The 17,975-nt window shown below is 41.3% G+C and overlaps 1 protein-coding gene across 1 annotated transcript in view; it reads right to left on the reverse strand.

Annotated features, from left to right (window-relative positions):
- Window positions 1-17,975, reverse strand: part of LOC140070825 (dipeptidase 2-like) — a 755,511-nt gene that overhangs the window by 341,877 nt on the left and 395,659 nt on the right. Inside the window, exon 7 of the mRNA XM_072117775.1 lies at window positions 9,129-9,198. Within this exon, the coding sequence (XP_071973876.1) occupies window positions 9,129-9,198 (70 nt within the window). The remainder of the gene's footprint in view (window positions 1-9,128; window positions 9,199-17,975) is intronic.

The following is a 17,975-nucleotide window of genomic DNA, read 5'->3' on the forward strand; positions in this document are numbered from 1 at the left end:
GATACTTGGAGATACTCTCCAAAAGATTTTTTTTCTATTTTATGCAACCAAAGAAAATCTAGAAACGATTGGATGTGCGATGTCATGTCCCGGGACTTGTTTCTATTCATTGACATGTATATGTGTTATGCTCCTTTTCCTTTTGACCCTCCTGTCTTCCTGTCCTCTAGCTGCAGTATTGTAACTCCTCCCCTCTTCCTCATGTTAGCATCCTTTTTATGTCAGGAAAGAGCAATTATCTGTATGTTCCTGCTACTCTGGCATACTATATCCTTTTCATACTGTTGTAACCAGCATTTTTTCAAGATTTCTGCACCAAATAAAGCTAGAATCTTCCTACATACCTTTACAATGGAGATGACGCTATCTGACCGCATGTGACTTGGTGTACTGGTTGAAGCACAGATATAAGACTATCTATAAAACCACCTGCTTACAGCCAGGTTATTGAGTCAGAATATTCGCCTCATTAGGTTGGGCCACTGTATCATTCAATTTTAGGTTATACAGTGAGCCGTAACAATTTGCAAAGGAATCGGGTCCATTACTTTTGTTTTCTGCTCACTTATTATACATGGAATTCAGGATTTTGCTATTTTAGCCTTGAGGCTTCTAGCTAAAAGGGCGTTGGACCTGTTTCTCATCCAACAATATGTCATCTTTAACCTCTGGAGTCTGAATAGATTATTAGCATATGGGGTTTGCGCTTGATGGGTGCTACCCAAGGTAGAGTCCATTGATGGCCATATCACCTGGTTAAAGTCCCCTGATAAAATTAGTTGGCCTTCTTTAACATTTGTTATTTTTGCAAGGACAAAACTATGTTGCTTTGCGTTAGGGCCATACACCATAGCTATTGTAAATTGGATATTATTAATGGTACACAACACAATAATGTATCGTCCCTTCGCATCAGTGATTACCTCTTTTTGTTCGTAGGAGAGTGTATCACAAAAGACGATGGTGACCCTGCCCTTCTTTTCCGTTGCATGTGCATGATAAAGATAAGGAAACCTCTTATTTTTTTTAACCCTTTATGCTGTCTGTTTGGTTTAGCCTAGTTTCCTGTAGACATAAAGGGGCTCATTTACTAAGGGTCAGAATCGTGCACTTTCGTCAGGTTTCCAGAATTTTTCAGATTTGAGCCGAATCGCCCTGGGTCTTTGGCTCACGCAATCAGATTGTGGCGCATCAGCGCCGGCTTTCACGCGACAGAAATCGGGGGGCTTGACCATCTGAAAGCCCAACGGATTCAGAAAAACCGCAGAATTTAAAAAACAAATTGTGTCACAAAATCAATCACTCACATGCACCGGGAATAGGTTGGTGAACTCCAGCGGACCTTGGTGGATTTCAGCGTAGCAGCGACACCTGGTGGACATCGGGCGCATGACCTTAGTGAATCGCCGGAAGACCCGAATCCTTGTCGAAGAACGCGCCGCTGTATCGCGACAGGACCGGGTAAGTAAATGAGCCCCATAATGTCTGCATGTGACTTATGAGCGTCCCTCCATATAGTGGATCTTTTAAATGGGGAGTTAAGCCCCTTCACATTAATTGATGATATTTCAAATACCATTGGAGTATTCTTATCGACGGTGCTTTGCCATGCTACTGCAGACAAGAGGTGCAGGATCCCCCCGGTCTGAAACTCCACACTTGCATAGTAGTAAGCGCCTTAAGCCATAATGAAAATTTTCGACATGCCTGATCGAACATGGGGATAAACAATAAAAACATTAAATGCCCCTAAATGGGCAACCTCTAAACAACAGTAATAGAAACAAGTAGAGTATATTGCCATATTGGGATCCGGTCTTATGTCGACCATGTCGGCGTCCCAACAGTGGAGGTAACCAAATACGCACAGCTTCTAGGGCTGCACTCAATACCTGAAGGGCCCGGTGGGCAGACAGAACTCCTATACCTGCTAATGTCCAAATGACCTCAGACATTTGCGTTTCTTGTTGTAGTGCACTGTGGACCATTCTTTAGGTACCACACCCGAGGGCTGGTATGTTTTTGTTGAAGTTGGGGCTTCCACCTCCGTTAAGTCCCATTGCTTACATAGCCGGAACCCTTCTTCTGGGGTCAAGGCCACAGATTTGCTACCATTCCTGGTGATGATCAGTTTCACTGGAAATCCCCAGCGGTATGGGATCATAATATATTAGTGTGGTTGGAAAACGCTCTCCTTCTAGCCAACGTAGCTGCAGAAAGACCTGTGTACATGGAGATATCTGTAAAACACAGGGGTAGAGTAGGCGGTGATCTGTCCGCCATAGCTATTTTTTCTTTAGTATAGAAAAAATGGATGCGGCAATTACATCTCTTGGGGTTGTTGAAGGCAAATGCTTCAGCTTTGGGAGCCTGTGAGCCTTATCAATAATAAGATCCATCTGATTTGCTTCAGGCAATAGGCAGGTGAAATAGTCAGTAAGCAGTTCAATGAGCTCCTTGCTTAACCACCTCAGGGATGCCCCGGAAACGCAAGTTGTTCCTGCGGGAACGGTCCCCTATATCAGCTAGTTTGGCCCTTAAGAAGTCTTCCCTAGTGGTTGAGACTTCAACCACTTCATTATAAAGTGTTGTCAGCTCTGCCACCTTTGTTTCTATATGTAAAGTGCAGTCCCCCAAAGAATTCACTTCGGTTTTGAGTGTCCGAATAGAGAGGTGTAGATTTTTAGTAAAATTAGCTTGCAGCTCAGCTAGCAAAACTTTCATAGAGTTCATAGTAATGGCTGCTTGTGCGGTTTCGCAGTCAGGAGATGTAGGTAGTTGGGGGGGGGGGGATTGTGACTGGGGCAACCCACATACGTGCAGCCTGCTGGAGGTGATCTTTTGGCGCCTGCTGCAGTGTAGCTCTGAGTGGGGGAGTCAGCGTGATCAGTACCTCCACCTCTTATACTGACTCTTGCCTTGCTAATGATGCAGGACTGCTGGCAGAGGAGTCTATGGATAACAGCTGCTCCGAGAGTAGAAGGTCCTCATCAGATTTTGGGGGAGGAGAAGGTGGAGGTTCGCTCTCTTGATAAGTTTCAGCAGGCTCTTCTTTCTGCAACCTTTCGCCATCTCGGTTGTGATCCACGGTCACTCGAAAGAATTTGTATGCACTTCCCACTGGTAGGTCGTTAGTTATGTGCTGCTAATTGCCACTGTGCAGTGGAGCCAGCGCTTTACACGTCTGCCTCCATGCGCAGATTGATGTGCTGTATTTAATTTTAATTTTTATTATTTTATCATTTTTGTAAGCACTGAACCCTCTTGCCACAGAAGTCTGTTTTCACCTTTCTAACTTGGCCCTATTTAGGATATAACTTTGGAACACTTTAACATATGCAGAGTTAAAAGATTCTGTATGTTTGTGTTCTGTAAGTTTGTGTTCTATTCAGATATTGTCTTAAACCATGCCTGATAAAAAGACCTATGTAGTCTCCAAAGCTAACAAAATCCTTTTAAGTTGGCCAACAACTGAGGAATCTCAACTTTTATCTATTTAACAAATGCAGGTGATTTTTTTTTTTTAATTAGTAAACACACCAGGTACAAACAAAAAATACAATGGTTTGTATGAGTCAATAATCAGAATACAGGAGAAGAACCCTGTCTATACATACCAAAATACCAGTTCATGTTGATATCTGCAATCTAACTGCTAGTTTTATATTAAAGGAAACCTACCATTTAGAATGGCAGGGGTAAGCAGTACTTTCGTTACTTTCGTTAGTGTTATAAACCGCTGTATCGCGGTTTTAACACAGTGGGCCCACCTCCTGGTCCTGACCAATGGGAAGATAGCTTGTAGCTGAGGCATCATCACTCTGCCCCACCTAACCATGAGCTGCACGCTGGCGGGACCTGGGTGCTGAAGAGCTGTTCCCTATCCTCATATCTGCATGGTGGCCTCCTGCACAGAACATTAGGTATTTACAACAATAAACTGCACTACACTAACTTCCCATCTGAGAACTACAACTCCCAGCAGCTGAAGGAGCTGCTGAAAGTTGTAGTTCTTCAGCCCACTCTAATTTTGGGTTTACTTTAAACCACTTTGCCCCCTCCCCCCCCCCCCCTCCACCAAAGAATTTCCAAAATGCATATTCTTCATAAAATGTTATCAATACAAACGTCAGCTTACCCCATAAAAAATGAAATCTTACCTCACTGAAGTATAAAAAACCACAACTTTCTATTGATTACCTTTCAGAAAAGTTAAAAAAAAAACCTTTTATAAATCACCCTGTTTTATCCCCATGATCGTTTTATGGACTGTTTTATGGACTGTTTTATTCTATCGCATCTGATTTTTTTTAATGCTTCCCAGTACACAGAATAGGATATACTGACAAAAATGCAGGATTACTTATGCTAACTGCACGTCTATGGCCTAGATTTATCAAAAGTGAGGCAATGTGCGGCAGATGACTGCATACCGATGCATGGTCATCAGTAATCTAACACCCCCTGCACTGCTCAGGAAGTGGACACCATTTTTTTTGGTGCACCTTTAACTTACAGCATGCAACAAATTCTGTCAAGTGGCAGCAATAACTTTAACTCGAACTAAGCAGTAACTCGCCCCATTAGGTGTAAAACACAATGCAGCTGCGGCACAAAACTGGAGACAATATAAATACCTGTGCAAGCTCCAAAATGTTCTTTCTAGTCAAAGTCAACAGAAAACTGGCGCAGCCAGAATAATAGACCCAGGCCTATGTGTCATCAGAGTGTAGACGGTTTCTGAGCCATATGTAGTCTCTGTCTGATCTGTGTGTCATCTATTTTTGCAGAGCCACCAAAAACGTAAGGTTGTCACCAAAGATTACATGATTATGTTCAGCAGGGTGGCTCAGTGGTTAGCACTACAGCCTTGTAGCACTGGGGACCTGGGTTCAAGTCCCATCCAGGTCAACATCTGCAATGTATTTGTATGGTCTCTCCGTGTTTGCATGGGTTTCCTGCAGTTGTCAATTTAACAGCCGCTTAAAGGGGTTGTCCACTCACATGGCTCTAATTACTCTCTGGGATAATAATTGCCCATGAACCTGCATGACCATCACATGACCAAGGACTGGTTTCTATCCACTGGAAGTAGACCTTGAAGCTTCCTATAGAATGACAGCAAGCAGAGATTTAGAAAACTGTGAGAAATTGATAGAGAAAGTATATTGGAAAATTGGATAACTTTTGCTTTCACAAACCATATCAATTATTTGCTGAAAGTGGACAACCCCTTTAAAAGCTAATGGAGCACCATGGATACATTTAATAATAAATAATAATAATTCCTTTTTTTTAAATAGCGCCTACAGATTCGGCAAGGGCTGTAAGTAGCTTGCCAGATCAGTCCCTGTCCCCATGGGGCTCACAATCTAATCAACCTACAAGTATGTTATTGGAGTGTGGGAGGGAACTGGAGGAACCAGGGGAAACCCACGCAAATACAGAGAGAACATACAAACTCTTTGCAGATGTTGACCTGGTGTTAAAGCCTTATTTACGGGGGTAATTTAATCTATGTTAAACTACTTGTACCCCCAGTAATCTTACGCTACATTCACACGACATTATGCCCGCCGGGCGCGCATACCGCTAGGCGCTGGACAGGAGGAGGGGGTGACCACTCCCCCCTCCATATGAAACAGAATGGTGGAATGGTGCCACACATGTACCGCAGCCGGGCTGCCATTGCCGTCTATGGGGGCGTATATGCGGCCACATGTATGTCCCCACAGACGTCCGTCTGAATGAGCCCTAACATGTTAAACTATACTGTAAATATTGAGCAGACTCTATAAATACAAATATTCTTAAAAGTGGTTCCTGGTACTTCAGAAACATTGCTTCCTTCCAAAAACAGCACCACACCTGACCATGGTTTGTGCAGGTAGTCCAGTTAAGATTTATAGAAATAAATGAATCTTGGTTATAATTTCAGGATGTTTTTGGAAGAAAGTAGACATGTCTTTAAGCACTCGGACAACCTCCTTAACATTTCTCTACCAAATGCCATGTTTGCATTGCTAAATAAAAGAAAAGCGCACTTTGCTATACAGTAGTTGTAATTGTAATTTGCACTATAATCCACTTATCCATATGCAGAGGCCTTAAAATGGACACATAATATTTCCATGTAGCAGTAGGTTGGCTCCCCATAATCAATTTCACTGGTGGGCCCTAGGCATCCCAGTCCGACCCTGGGTATAAGATCTTTATGTTTTTGACTACATAGCTGGTTGATGGCTTGTTTCTTTGCGGGACATGTTGTACTTTGCAACCGTATCATTCTGGAGTACATACATTTTTTTTCATTACTTTTTATTGCATTATTTGTGGGATTAAATAGATAAAAATCATAATTTTTGGCTGGTTTTTAACAGTTTTTTTTAACAGCGTTCATCATGCGGGTTTAATAATTATTTACTTTTATTCTACGGATTGTTATGGACGCGGTGATACTATATATGTGGGGTTTGTGTTATGATTTAGACTTTTTTTGGCGTTATATGTCTCTTTATATGTTATGGGGATTATGGGCATTTTTAATGATTTATTACAAATTTTTTTATTATTTCCACCACGGGGCATTGTTTGTGTGTGATCCTCTCTCTGGTATAGTATTGCAGCCATTGGTTTTCAGCCTTGCGATGCATATTATTTGCTAACTTATTCTTGGGTACTTACTCATGCTATTGTCTACTCATTGCTGTTACACAGTGTGATATGTTTTACAGTGGCTAGTTACCACCGTTATTTGGTATACACACAATTTTATATTTTTGGTGTCCGTTCATGTATGCTGTATTATGTTTGGTTTTTATCTTCTATATTTTTTGAAATAAAGTATATTTATGGTTATTATCTCTTACTGTGTTCTTTTTGAACCTTCCTTTTTGGTATTAGTAAAATTGTAAAGTAAAGGGTTAAAAATTAAATTCATTGTGTTAACATCAGTAGAGGATTGAAATGTGAGAATTTTCTTACATGGGAAAACCCCTTTAATAATAATTCTTTTATTTCTACAGCGCCAACTTATTCCGCAGCGCAGAACAGAGCTTGCAAAATCAGTCCCTGTCCCAAATAGGGTCACAATTTCTCCCATTATATTATGGAGTGTAGGAGGAAACCGGAGGACAAGGAGGAAATCCACGCAAACATGGAGAGAACATAAAAACTCTTTGCTGATGTGGACCTGGATGGAACTTGAACCCAGGACCCCAGCACTGCAAGGATGTAGTGCTAACCACTGAGCCCCTTTTTTTACTACTCAAACACATGAGGCAGCCAACTCTCCGCAGTCCTCTGTTTTTACCTTACTACTGACTTTTGATATTCATAAGGCAACTCTGCTTTGCCAGGATCTAGAGGAGTTGGCTAAGCTAAGTAACTTTTAATGCAATCTGAAAGTGATTCCTGTAAGATTTGGAGTGTAACGATTCACGTTTGAAACAATCATACAGCACTGAGATTGCTGTTCTGCGTGAAGACGTACAGCAACTGCAGAATCAGTTTTTCAGACTACCTTAACCTCTTTACATCGCAGAATTTTTTTCATTCATTTTTCATTCTCCACCTTCAAAACTTTATTATTTTTCTTTGTGCAGAATTATGTGAGGGCTTATTTTCAGTGTAACAAATTTTACTTCTCAATGACGTTGTTGATTATTCCATGCCATGTACTGGGAAGCTGGAAAAAATTCCAAATGTGGTGATATTGGTGCAAAAAACGCATTTGAATTACTTTCTTGTGAGCTTTTTATGTCTTTTACTGTGTGCTCCAAATCACCATTGATATCAAATTGTATTCAAAGATGTGAGCGGATTGGCTGACTCCTCATATCCCTTTTCTCATCAACTCCGACCAGATGTTGTTTGAATAAAAGGTGATGAATAAAACCTTCCTTTGATGCATCAGGCCCAATTTCGCACTCTTCCTTCCTTCCTTCTTCTGATGGTTGATGCCGAAAAGGAGGCAAGACGGGACATGTTACACATTTGGTGGGGATCCTCTTGAACTTCTGGGATCAGGTGTACACAGCATACCACTCTATCTCGGAAGTCTTTGTTGACAATTCCCCTTCTGTGACCCTGCTATCGATGCTTCCAGGTTCCATTAGAAGCAAGACGCACTGTGGTATGCACTAAATGCCATACTGAATGGAGATGTTGACTGTGACATGAGTTAAGGAGTTGTCAGCAAAGGAAACCTGCCTACAAAATAAATTTCTGAAAATCTGGCAACCTTGGATGTTATTCAAGGATTAACCATTATTCAAAGAATTCCTGGATGTTAAATGGGGCACTTAGTTCCCCTGCCACTGAGATAGTGGAGCCACATCCCATTCTTTCCTCCCCTAAACTATCCACCTCTCCCTTTCCCCTTTTCTTTGTTTCTTTTCTTTTTCTTCCCTTTCTTGTCTAATGTTTTAACATTGTTTTCTTTGCTTGGCTGATATAGGTCTCGCATTTTGCCATAATCCACTAGTATTTGTGGGGTTTCCTCAATCTATCGTGTTCTGCCTAATGTGAGAGGTGCAGTATCCCTTAGTAAGACTCATACTTTTTCTCCTCCATTCTGTTACATGGGGATAAACTCTAGTTCTCTCTGTACCAATAATGGGGCTACATAGATTACCCTTTGATGTGAAACTTTGATACTAAAAGTGGCAACTTTTATCATTCATCAGTATATGATTTGTCCTTACTGCATGGGGTAATAGTTTCAGTATTATTTAGCTATCAACTATCTGCAAACTTTGCGAGATCTTTGTTGACACAGATTTCATAAAGACTGCTCTACATGGAGCATACTGGTTTTTTTTAGGATAATGTAATTTACATTGCCTGCATATGTTTGCTTTATACTGTATTGTATAAAAACTTCCTATATAATGACAGCAAGCAGAGATCTAGAAAACTGTGAGGAATTGATAAAGAAAGTATATTGAAAAATTGTATTACTTTTCCTTACACAAACCATATCAATTATTTGCCGAAAGAGGACAACCCCTTTAAGTATCAATCAGACACATGAATGCCATGTGAGTATCACAAAATGTTTTAACTGGGCTCCATTTTTAGATTGAATTCTAAAATGATTTTTAGAAATAAAAATAAACTCTTCTTACTGTGCCAAATTCTGACAAGCTTTTCCTTCCTTGATAGAAATTGTGGGGGCCTCCACCAGCGGTTTCTGCCCTGTAGATAGAAATAATGCAATTCAGATAATGATGGCAGGAAGCTTTATAGTTAGGGTGTGGTGGATTGTGAAGCTGCAGCTCCTGAAATAATGTTAATTTATTGCCTTTCCTCTTCAATAAAGAACATAGATTGTTATCCAAACTTTGCCCCTGCTGTACATTTTGACCTCTAAAATACTATTCTTGATGTCCTTCATTATGATAAGTTGATAACTGTAAAATGTCATTTTTATTATGCTAATATTGAAAAAGTTACATGAATAGAAAATCCATGCATCTGATATTTCTTTTAATACTTTATTATTTTATACCCTCCAGAGTCAAGACTGTCTGGCAATAATTTCTGTGTTAGAAGTAGGCAATGACGTTTACCTTCTGAACATACAGCACTCCTAACTTTAAAACGAAAAATCCACATTTTTACAAACATCTTTATAAACTGGTGGCAATCTTTCTCAAAAACTACAACAGTCTATTCTTATAGTTAAAAACAGTTTAGAACTTACTGTGCAGATTTCTTAAAATTCTGCAAGCCAGTTTCAAATGAAACATAAAGGTGTTTTCCGTCCAGGAAAAAGGCTTATGAAACCATCTTAGAAGGAGAAATAACACAAACAGATTCCCCAGTGCTTCAATCTTAAAGCTCTGTGGTGCCACATAGATCTCTAATTCTTTGACAAACCCATTTAAGTTAAAGAGAAAGATAGTAAATAAAGCTTTGTGACTACTAATGGATGGGTTGGGCAAAATTCGGGTTCAGTCTAGGACCCAGACTTTGGTACAGAACTTTGACCTGAACAGAAACCCCATTGAATGAGGACCCGAATGTTATCACTCAAAAATCGCTAGTAAGGACTAGAGGGCTGAAAAATGGTGGGAATATTGGGGCAATTAAAGCCGACACCCGCCTCTAACACCCGCGATACGAGATTCTGTGGCTCTGATGGCAGCTCAGAGTTCGGCCAGTGCCCTGGGGCTGTGTGATCTGTTCTGATCTGTTCCTGGCTATAAAACACTGAGCATCTGTATTACACTGTTTAGGCGAAGAAGAGCTTGAACAAGCGATCGGACCATTGCTTGTCTAAGCCAACCTGTAGAAAAATAAATAATTTTAAAACACTGAAGTCTTTTTTTTTTGTAAATAATTATATAATAATAATGTGAAAGTCCCTTAAACACCAACATTCCCTATACACATTTAAAAAGCTACAAAAAACACAAAATCACACAAAACTCCCCACATATTTGGTATCGCTACATCCTTAACAATCTGTAGAAAAACAGTAACATTATTGGACTCTCTTGTTGAACTCCGTAAATAGAATACCTTTACATCAAACTTTCCAAAAGGTGACCAAAAAAATTTATCTGCCCATATTGGATATTGTTATACTCGGGAAAAATTGGTTATCAAACTTTGTAGAGTATTTTGGCATTTTAGTCAGTGAGAATGCCATGAAAACACACGAGTTTAACCCCTAGGGGACACAGCCTATTTTGGCCTTAAGGACGCGGCCCCATTCTTCAAATCTGACCTGTGTCACTATAAGTGGTTATAGCTTTGGAACGCTATGAGATATCCAGGGGATTTTTAGATTGTTTTCTCGTGACACATTGTACTTCAAATTAGTTTAAAAATTTGGATATCTTTTGTGTTTAGTTATGAAAAAAAACAAAATTTGGAAAAAATTTGGAAAAATTCTTTATTTTCAACGTTCTAAATTCTCTACTTTTGATGCAGATAGTCATAGCTCCCAAATAAATTCATAACTTACATTTCCCAAATGTCTGCTTTATGTTGGCATGGTTTTTTAAGATTCCACATATTTTACTAGAATGTTATGAGGCTCAGAATTTAGGTATAATTTTTCACATTTTTTGTAAAATCACCAAAACCCGCATTTAGATGGACCTGCTCAACTTCTAATTGACACTGAGAGGCCTAAATAATAGTGAGACTCGTAAATTACCCCATTGTGGAAACTACACACCTCAACGTATGAAAAACCACTTTTAAGAAGTTTAACGCTTTACGTGTTTTATAGGGGTTAAAACAAAATGGAGGTGCAGTCTGCAAATTGTAATATTTTTTCACAATACACCCATTTTGGGTGGAAAATTAAACATTTACAATGGATTAAATGAATAAAGGCTCCACAAAGTTTGTTACCCAATTTCTCCCGAGTACACGGATACTCTATATGTGGTGGTAACCTGCTGTATGGGCGCACGGCCGGGCATAGAAGGGAAGGAGGCGCCATCCAGAGCAGATTTTCTATGTCACATTGTACAGGCTATAATTTTTTTCTTTTTTTTTAATGTGGACCTATAGGGGCTTATTTCTTTTGCCACATGAGATGCACTTTTCTGGTACGTAATTTGGGGGAATCTATAGGCTAATTGGTGAGATTTTATTAACTCTTTGTTGGTGGAGGAAATGAAAATCATCACTTTTCAGGAAGATTTTTATGGGTTTTTTTTTTTGCCCGTTTACCATACCATAAAAATAGTATATTATTTTTATTCTATGGGTCGCCACGATTACAAAAAGACCTCATTTATATAGATTTTTTATTTTTTTCCCATTTCTACTGCATAAAAAGTAATTTGGCAAAAATGTTGTTAATTTTAGCATCACCGTCTTTCATATGCATAACTTTTTTATTTTTTGCCTCACAAATCTGTTTAAGGGCTTATTTTTTGCGAGAAGGATTGTTCTTTTTAGTGGTCTTATTTTAGAGTGCATAACATTTTTTAAATCCCTTTTCAGAGCATTTTTATAGTGTATTAATTGAAAATGATCTTTTTTCTGGAGCTTTTTTTTGTTTTGTTTTTTACGGGGTTCACTTTGCGGATCTAATAACGATTCTGTTTTATTATGCAGATTGTTATGGACGCAGGGATACCAAATATGTGGGGGTTTTGTGTATTTTATTCAATTGTACTGAATAAAAACCAATTTGGAGAAAATCTTGTTCATTTTAGCATCACCATCTTTTCATATGCATAACTTTTTTATTTTTCGGCTGACAAATCTGGTTAGGGGCTTATTTTTTGTGAGAAGAGTTGTTCTTTTTAGTGGGCTTATTTTGGAGTGCATAACATTTTTTAAATTACTTTTTAGAGCATTTTGTGATAGGGTATAATTAAAAATTATCTTTTTTCGGAACGTTTTTGCGGTTTTTTTTCTACGGCGTGTACCGTGCGGGTCCAGTAACGATTCTGTTTTATTATACAGATTGTTACGGACGCGGCAATACCAAATATGCGGGGTTTTTTGTGTTTTTGTGTTTTTTATACTTTATTAAGTGTTTTTATGGGAAAGTGACATTTTAGGGGCTTATATTTTTATGTATTTATTTTTTATTTATTATAATGTGTAGTGTTAAGTGTTTTTGCATATTTTTACTTATACATACTTGAACTTAAACCAGTGATGCTCTGATCACTGGTTTAAGTTCAATACACTGCTCTACAATACTATTTTATTGTAGAGCAGTGTAAACTGTCTGAGCAAGCTTGCGCATGCTCAGACAGTTTACAGCCAGACCCGGAAGGGGTCTGGCTGCCATGGAGACCGGGCATCTCCGGGGCACATGCCAGTCCTCGGAGCTGCCCAGAAGTGGATCGGATCCCCCGGTAAGCGGCACGGGGGATCCGATCCACAGCGCAAACACCCTTACACGCCGCGGTCATGTTTGACCGCGGCATGTAAGGGGTTAACACCCGCGATCGGAGCCGGCTCCGATCGCGGGTGTTAGCGCAGGCTGTCAGCTGTACTAGACAGCTGACAGCCGCTGCTTCTGGTACCGGCTCCGTTCGTGAGCCGGTGCCAGAAGCAGGACGCTATAGAACGTCCCCGTGCGCTAAGCATCTAGCCCCGGGGACGTACTATAACGTCCTGGTGCGCCTAGGGGTTAAACAAATACTTTTGTTGTGTAAATAGAATACCCATTATAGATTTAAAATAACAAACAACACAGGATCCTGGAGAGCTGACATCAGTGGGTTAGGGAGGAGCTGTACAGGAGCACAAGGTGTGGGTCGAGAGCTGAGCAGTTTGCAGCACAGACAAGTCGCATGTTGTTTTTTGAAATCAAAGCCCAACCCTTATGATTACACAGAGGATTCTGTCAGGGTGCAAGGTAAGTTATAACACACAATTATGTTGTAATGCAAATGCTTACAGAAAGCAGAAATGCATATTTGCAATGCAACTGTAATGGCCTTTTGCAACCTGTCTTTAGTGAAAATGAGGTCCCTGGTGACAGTTTCCCTTTAAGATCGTTGGAATTTCCTTGGAATTGCAGGTGGAGCTTGTTGTGATTGGTTTCAGAGAAGAAAAAAGATGTGTTCTGAGTATGGTGAGCAAGACTACTGATATGATTTTTACGGAGTAGAGCAGCTATAAATTCTATTTGATATGGTGTTTTACCCTTCACCAATTTATTTAGATGCTGGCACAGACAAATCACATTGGATCCATTACTGGTACATCTTAATACATGAGAGGATGTTCACATTGGTCATAGATTGGTGATGACAACACAGGTGGTGCTAAACATGTGCTCTGACAGCACACATGCTGAAGAGCAGGAGATCAGGTCGAGCTCAGGCCACAGTTCAGAGGCCAAGGTGTGGAACTGTACTGCATACTCTCCCAAGGACGAGTTCCCCTTGCACAGGTCCAGAAGCGCAGTCTCAGCAGAGGAGGCCCGTGCTGGTTCTTTGAACACGGACCAGAATTCTGCCAGGAATGCCATGTGAGTAGCTGTGACTTGATTGTCTCTGTCCCAAAGAGAGGTAGCCTAGGCCAGGGCCTTCCCATACAGGAGACTGATGATAGATGCTGCCTTGGATCGCTCTGTGACGAACTCCAACAGAGTTCAATGTGCATGCAGCACTGCGTAATAAAGCCCGGAGCAAGAGGTCAGGGCTGGCAGCGGAGGAGCGAAGTCGGGAACAGGTTCGGGTCACAACAGGAAATCAAAACACAAGCACGAGGCACTGGGAATGGCTTTCTCATCGGCAATAGCATGAAGATTCAGTGGGGAATGCTGGGAGAGTCCGACTTTTATCAGTTTCCTGGAAATGGCCAGCACCAATTAGCGATGTGCTGGCCGTTTAAATCCTTGAGTGCCGACGCGCACGTGCCTGAAAAAGCAGGTACGCACGTGGCAGACTGCCGGAGCAGGAATGCGGACAGATAAGGCGGAGCTGGGGAGGGGACAGAGGGGAGCCTGGGGCCGCTGGGAGACACAGGTGTGTCCACGACCCGGGATGTGGGCCGCGGGGACACACGGGTGTGCCCGCAAGCTGGGTTGTGGGTTACCGAGGCACCAGCACACCGAGGGGCACGGGTGTGTCCGCTACTCGGAACATGGGTCGTGGGGGCACCCGTGACAGTGTGTTTAATTTGAAAAAATTCCTGGGTGATATTAGATTTAGAAGTATTTTTATTGTGGTAGAGGTTTTGAAAATAAAGACATAGCCGTTGTCCACATCTTTAGTCATAATTTCTTTATCTAAGTTAGTTTATGTTGTTTAATCTGGCTTGGGTACAGCATGTTTTTGGTGTGGCAGCTTTTCTGAAATTAAGTAAGGGATACTTAGGAATGATTGTCTTAAAGAAACTCTCCAAAATATATCAATGTTTTTTAAAGATGTTCCTTATATCTTTATGTTTATCATTAAATCTAGAGATAAAATATAATGTAAAAGCTGTAAAATAATGTAAAATCCATGTTTATTTTATCCCTACATTCTTATAGAGGGTACATTCACACTTATTTGAGGTACCTTTGTTTGTACAGGGCCTGCTGTAGAAGCTACATATTTACAGGAGCACTTCAATTGAAACCCTTAGGGAATATATTCTACTATGGATTGTAACCAGGGTCAAAGAGTTAGACGCGCTACATCTGAGGTGTATTATTGATTATTGGAATGCTTGAAACTGGACAACACACGTAACCACTCCGCTTCAAACAACACTCCAGACCACCCCGCACCACCCCCACCTGGACCGGTTTCTACACGGCCCATCCATTCAACCAACCCAGAAAACAGAAATACAAATAGAAACAACACTACCCACCACCAAAGAAAGACATCAACAACAACAACAAAGAAGCCTGAACACAACCGAAACAGCAATCGGAGGGCGCCCCCCTCCCAAACTCAACCGACTAAGAACAGAACCTTCCGCAAAACCACTGCACCCACACTATCCCCCAGCCCCATGAACGCCGCCTCCATATAATCCAAACCCCCATTCTCAACCCAACAATAACCATCCCACCCCCCACTCCACAAACAAACCCCCTAGGCCCTATTCCCCTCAACGCCTTCAAAGCTGCCGATTTGGAAGCCCATCTAGCCAACCTCCCTGTCAACATTACCATCCACACCACACATGAGCCCACAGACAACCTTAATTTATCACTACTGTCAACCCATGATGAACCCCATTCGCCCACCCAATCCCTTCCCATACCGCCAACACCCCCTGGGTTACCCTCCACCTCCAGTACCTCTTCCACTGAGTCTTTTTTAGCCCTTCCCACCCATCTCTCCAGATCCCCGAGTCTCTCCCCCCACACCTCCTCCCTACCCCTACTTCCAATCTTAACCAGTCCAATCAAAATAACCCAATTCTTCTCCCTGAGTCACAAAACCTCCACCTCAACAAAAAGAAAAATAGACCACGAGGCTGCCGCGGTGGAACCACTAAAAGAAGAACCAGCAGCCAAAAACACAAGAATCCAATAAACACGAAAAGAGAACCCAACCAACCCATTAAGATCTTCAACCTCTCCAAATACAACCTTCAACAGAACGAGATCGACCTCCTATCCAAAGGCTTATCTTTCTGCCCTACCGCTCCTGCAGACGACTTTCAACTCTTTCTAGACCTCAACAGTTTCATACGCAAACTCACTCTAAACCGACATTTTGCTATACAGTCTGTCCAATCTGAAACACACATGTCCACCACCCCATCTCCCGAATTACCCCTCACTTCCCCCACGAACCTCGCTCCCATACCAGTTCATGTCCACCCTCCCTCTCACTTCTACCCCCTACACCATAAGGGGCCAGCCATCGACACTAGAGATGAGCGAACATACTCGTCCGAGCTTGATGCTCGTTCGAGCATTAGCGTACTCAAAACTGCTCGTTGCTCGGACGAATACTTCGCCCGCTCGAGAAAATGGCAGCTCCCGCCGTTTTGCTTTTTGGCGGCCAGAAACAGAGCCAATCACAAGCCAGGAGACTCTGCACTCCACCCAGCATGACGTGGTACCCTTACACGTCGATAGCAGTGGTTGGCTGGCCAGATCAGGTGACCCTGGGATAGATTAGCCGCTGCCCGCGCTGCTCGGATCATTCTGTGTCTGGATGCCGCTAGGGAGAGAGCTGCTGCTGGTCAGGGAAAGCGTTAGGGTGTTCTATTAGCTTACTGTTAGGCAGGAGTGATTCTACAAGAACCCAACAGCCTTTCTTAGGGCTACAATAACGTTATACTTTTTTTTTTTTTTATTTGCAGCTAGTACCATATTGTGAGGAATTTGCAGGGGGACTTGCTACCGTTGTGTTTAGCTCTTAGTGACACACATATCCACCTCAAACACCAAGGTGGGAAAATTTATTAGGGGTTTGATTTCAATTAGGCACAGTCTGCCATTTACTTTTTATTTTACGTTTATTTTTTCATAACTCAGCGTCATCTCATCAGTGTGCTTTCATACTTGGCTAGAAAATAGCCAAAGGAGAATCCAAACGGCTTACTTACGCCTACAATAGCGTTATATATATTTTATTTCTGGTTGATCTGCTGGTGGCTGTCCTTGCTGCAGTGCATCTACTAGCAAATTGTGAGGAATTTGTAGTGAGACTTGCGACCGTTGTGTTTAGCGCTTAGTGACGCACATATCCATCGCAAAGACCGAAGTGGGAAAATTTATTAGGGGTTGGATTTCAATTAGGCACAGTCTGCCAGTTTCTTTTTATTTTACGTTTATTTTTTCATAACTCAGCGTCATCTCATCAGTGTGCTTTCATACTTGGCTAGAAAATAGCCAAAGGAGAATCCAAACGGCTTACTTACGCCTACAATAGCGTTATATATATTTTATTTCTGGTTGATCTGCTGGTGGCTGTCCTTGCTGCAGTGTATCTACTAGCAAATTGTGAGGAATTTGTAGTGAGACTTGCGACCGTTGTGTTTAGCGCTTAGTGACGCACATATCCATCGCAAAGACCGAAGTGGGAAAATTTATTAGGGGTTGGATTTCAATTAGGCACAGTCTGCCAGTTTCTTTTTATTTTACGTTTATTTTTTCATAACTCAGCGTCATCTCATCAGTGTGCTTTCATACTTGGCTAGAAAATAGCCAAAGGAGAATCCAAACGGCTTACTTACGCCTACAATAGCGTTATATATATTTTATTTCTGGTTGATCTGCTGGTGGCTGTCCTTGCTGCAGTGCATCTACTAGCAAATTGTGAGGAATTTGTAGTGAGACTTGAGACCGCTGTGTTTAGCGCTTAGTGACTAACATATCCATCGCAAAGACCGAAGTGGGAAAATTTATTAGGGGTTGAATTTCAATTAGGCACAGTCTGCCATTTCCTTTTTATTTTACGTTTATTTTTTCATAACTCAGCGTCATCTCATCTGGCATAGCAGTGTGCTTTCATACTTGGCTAGAAAATAGCCATAGCAATAGGATAGCATCGTTTGGTTTTAAAAACTAAAAAACACAAAAAAAA

Source organism: Engystomops pustulosus, chromosome 7, assembly GCF_040894005.1.
Source record: "Engystomops pustulosus chromosome 7, aEngPut4.maternal, whole genome shotgun sequence".
Lineage (NCBI taxonomy): Eukaryota > Metazoa > Chordata > Amphibia > Anura > Leptodactylidae > Engystomops > Engystomops pustulosus.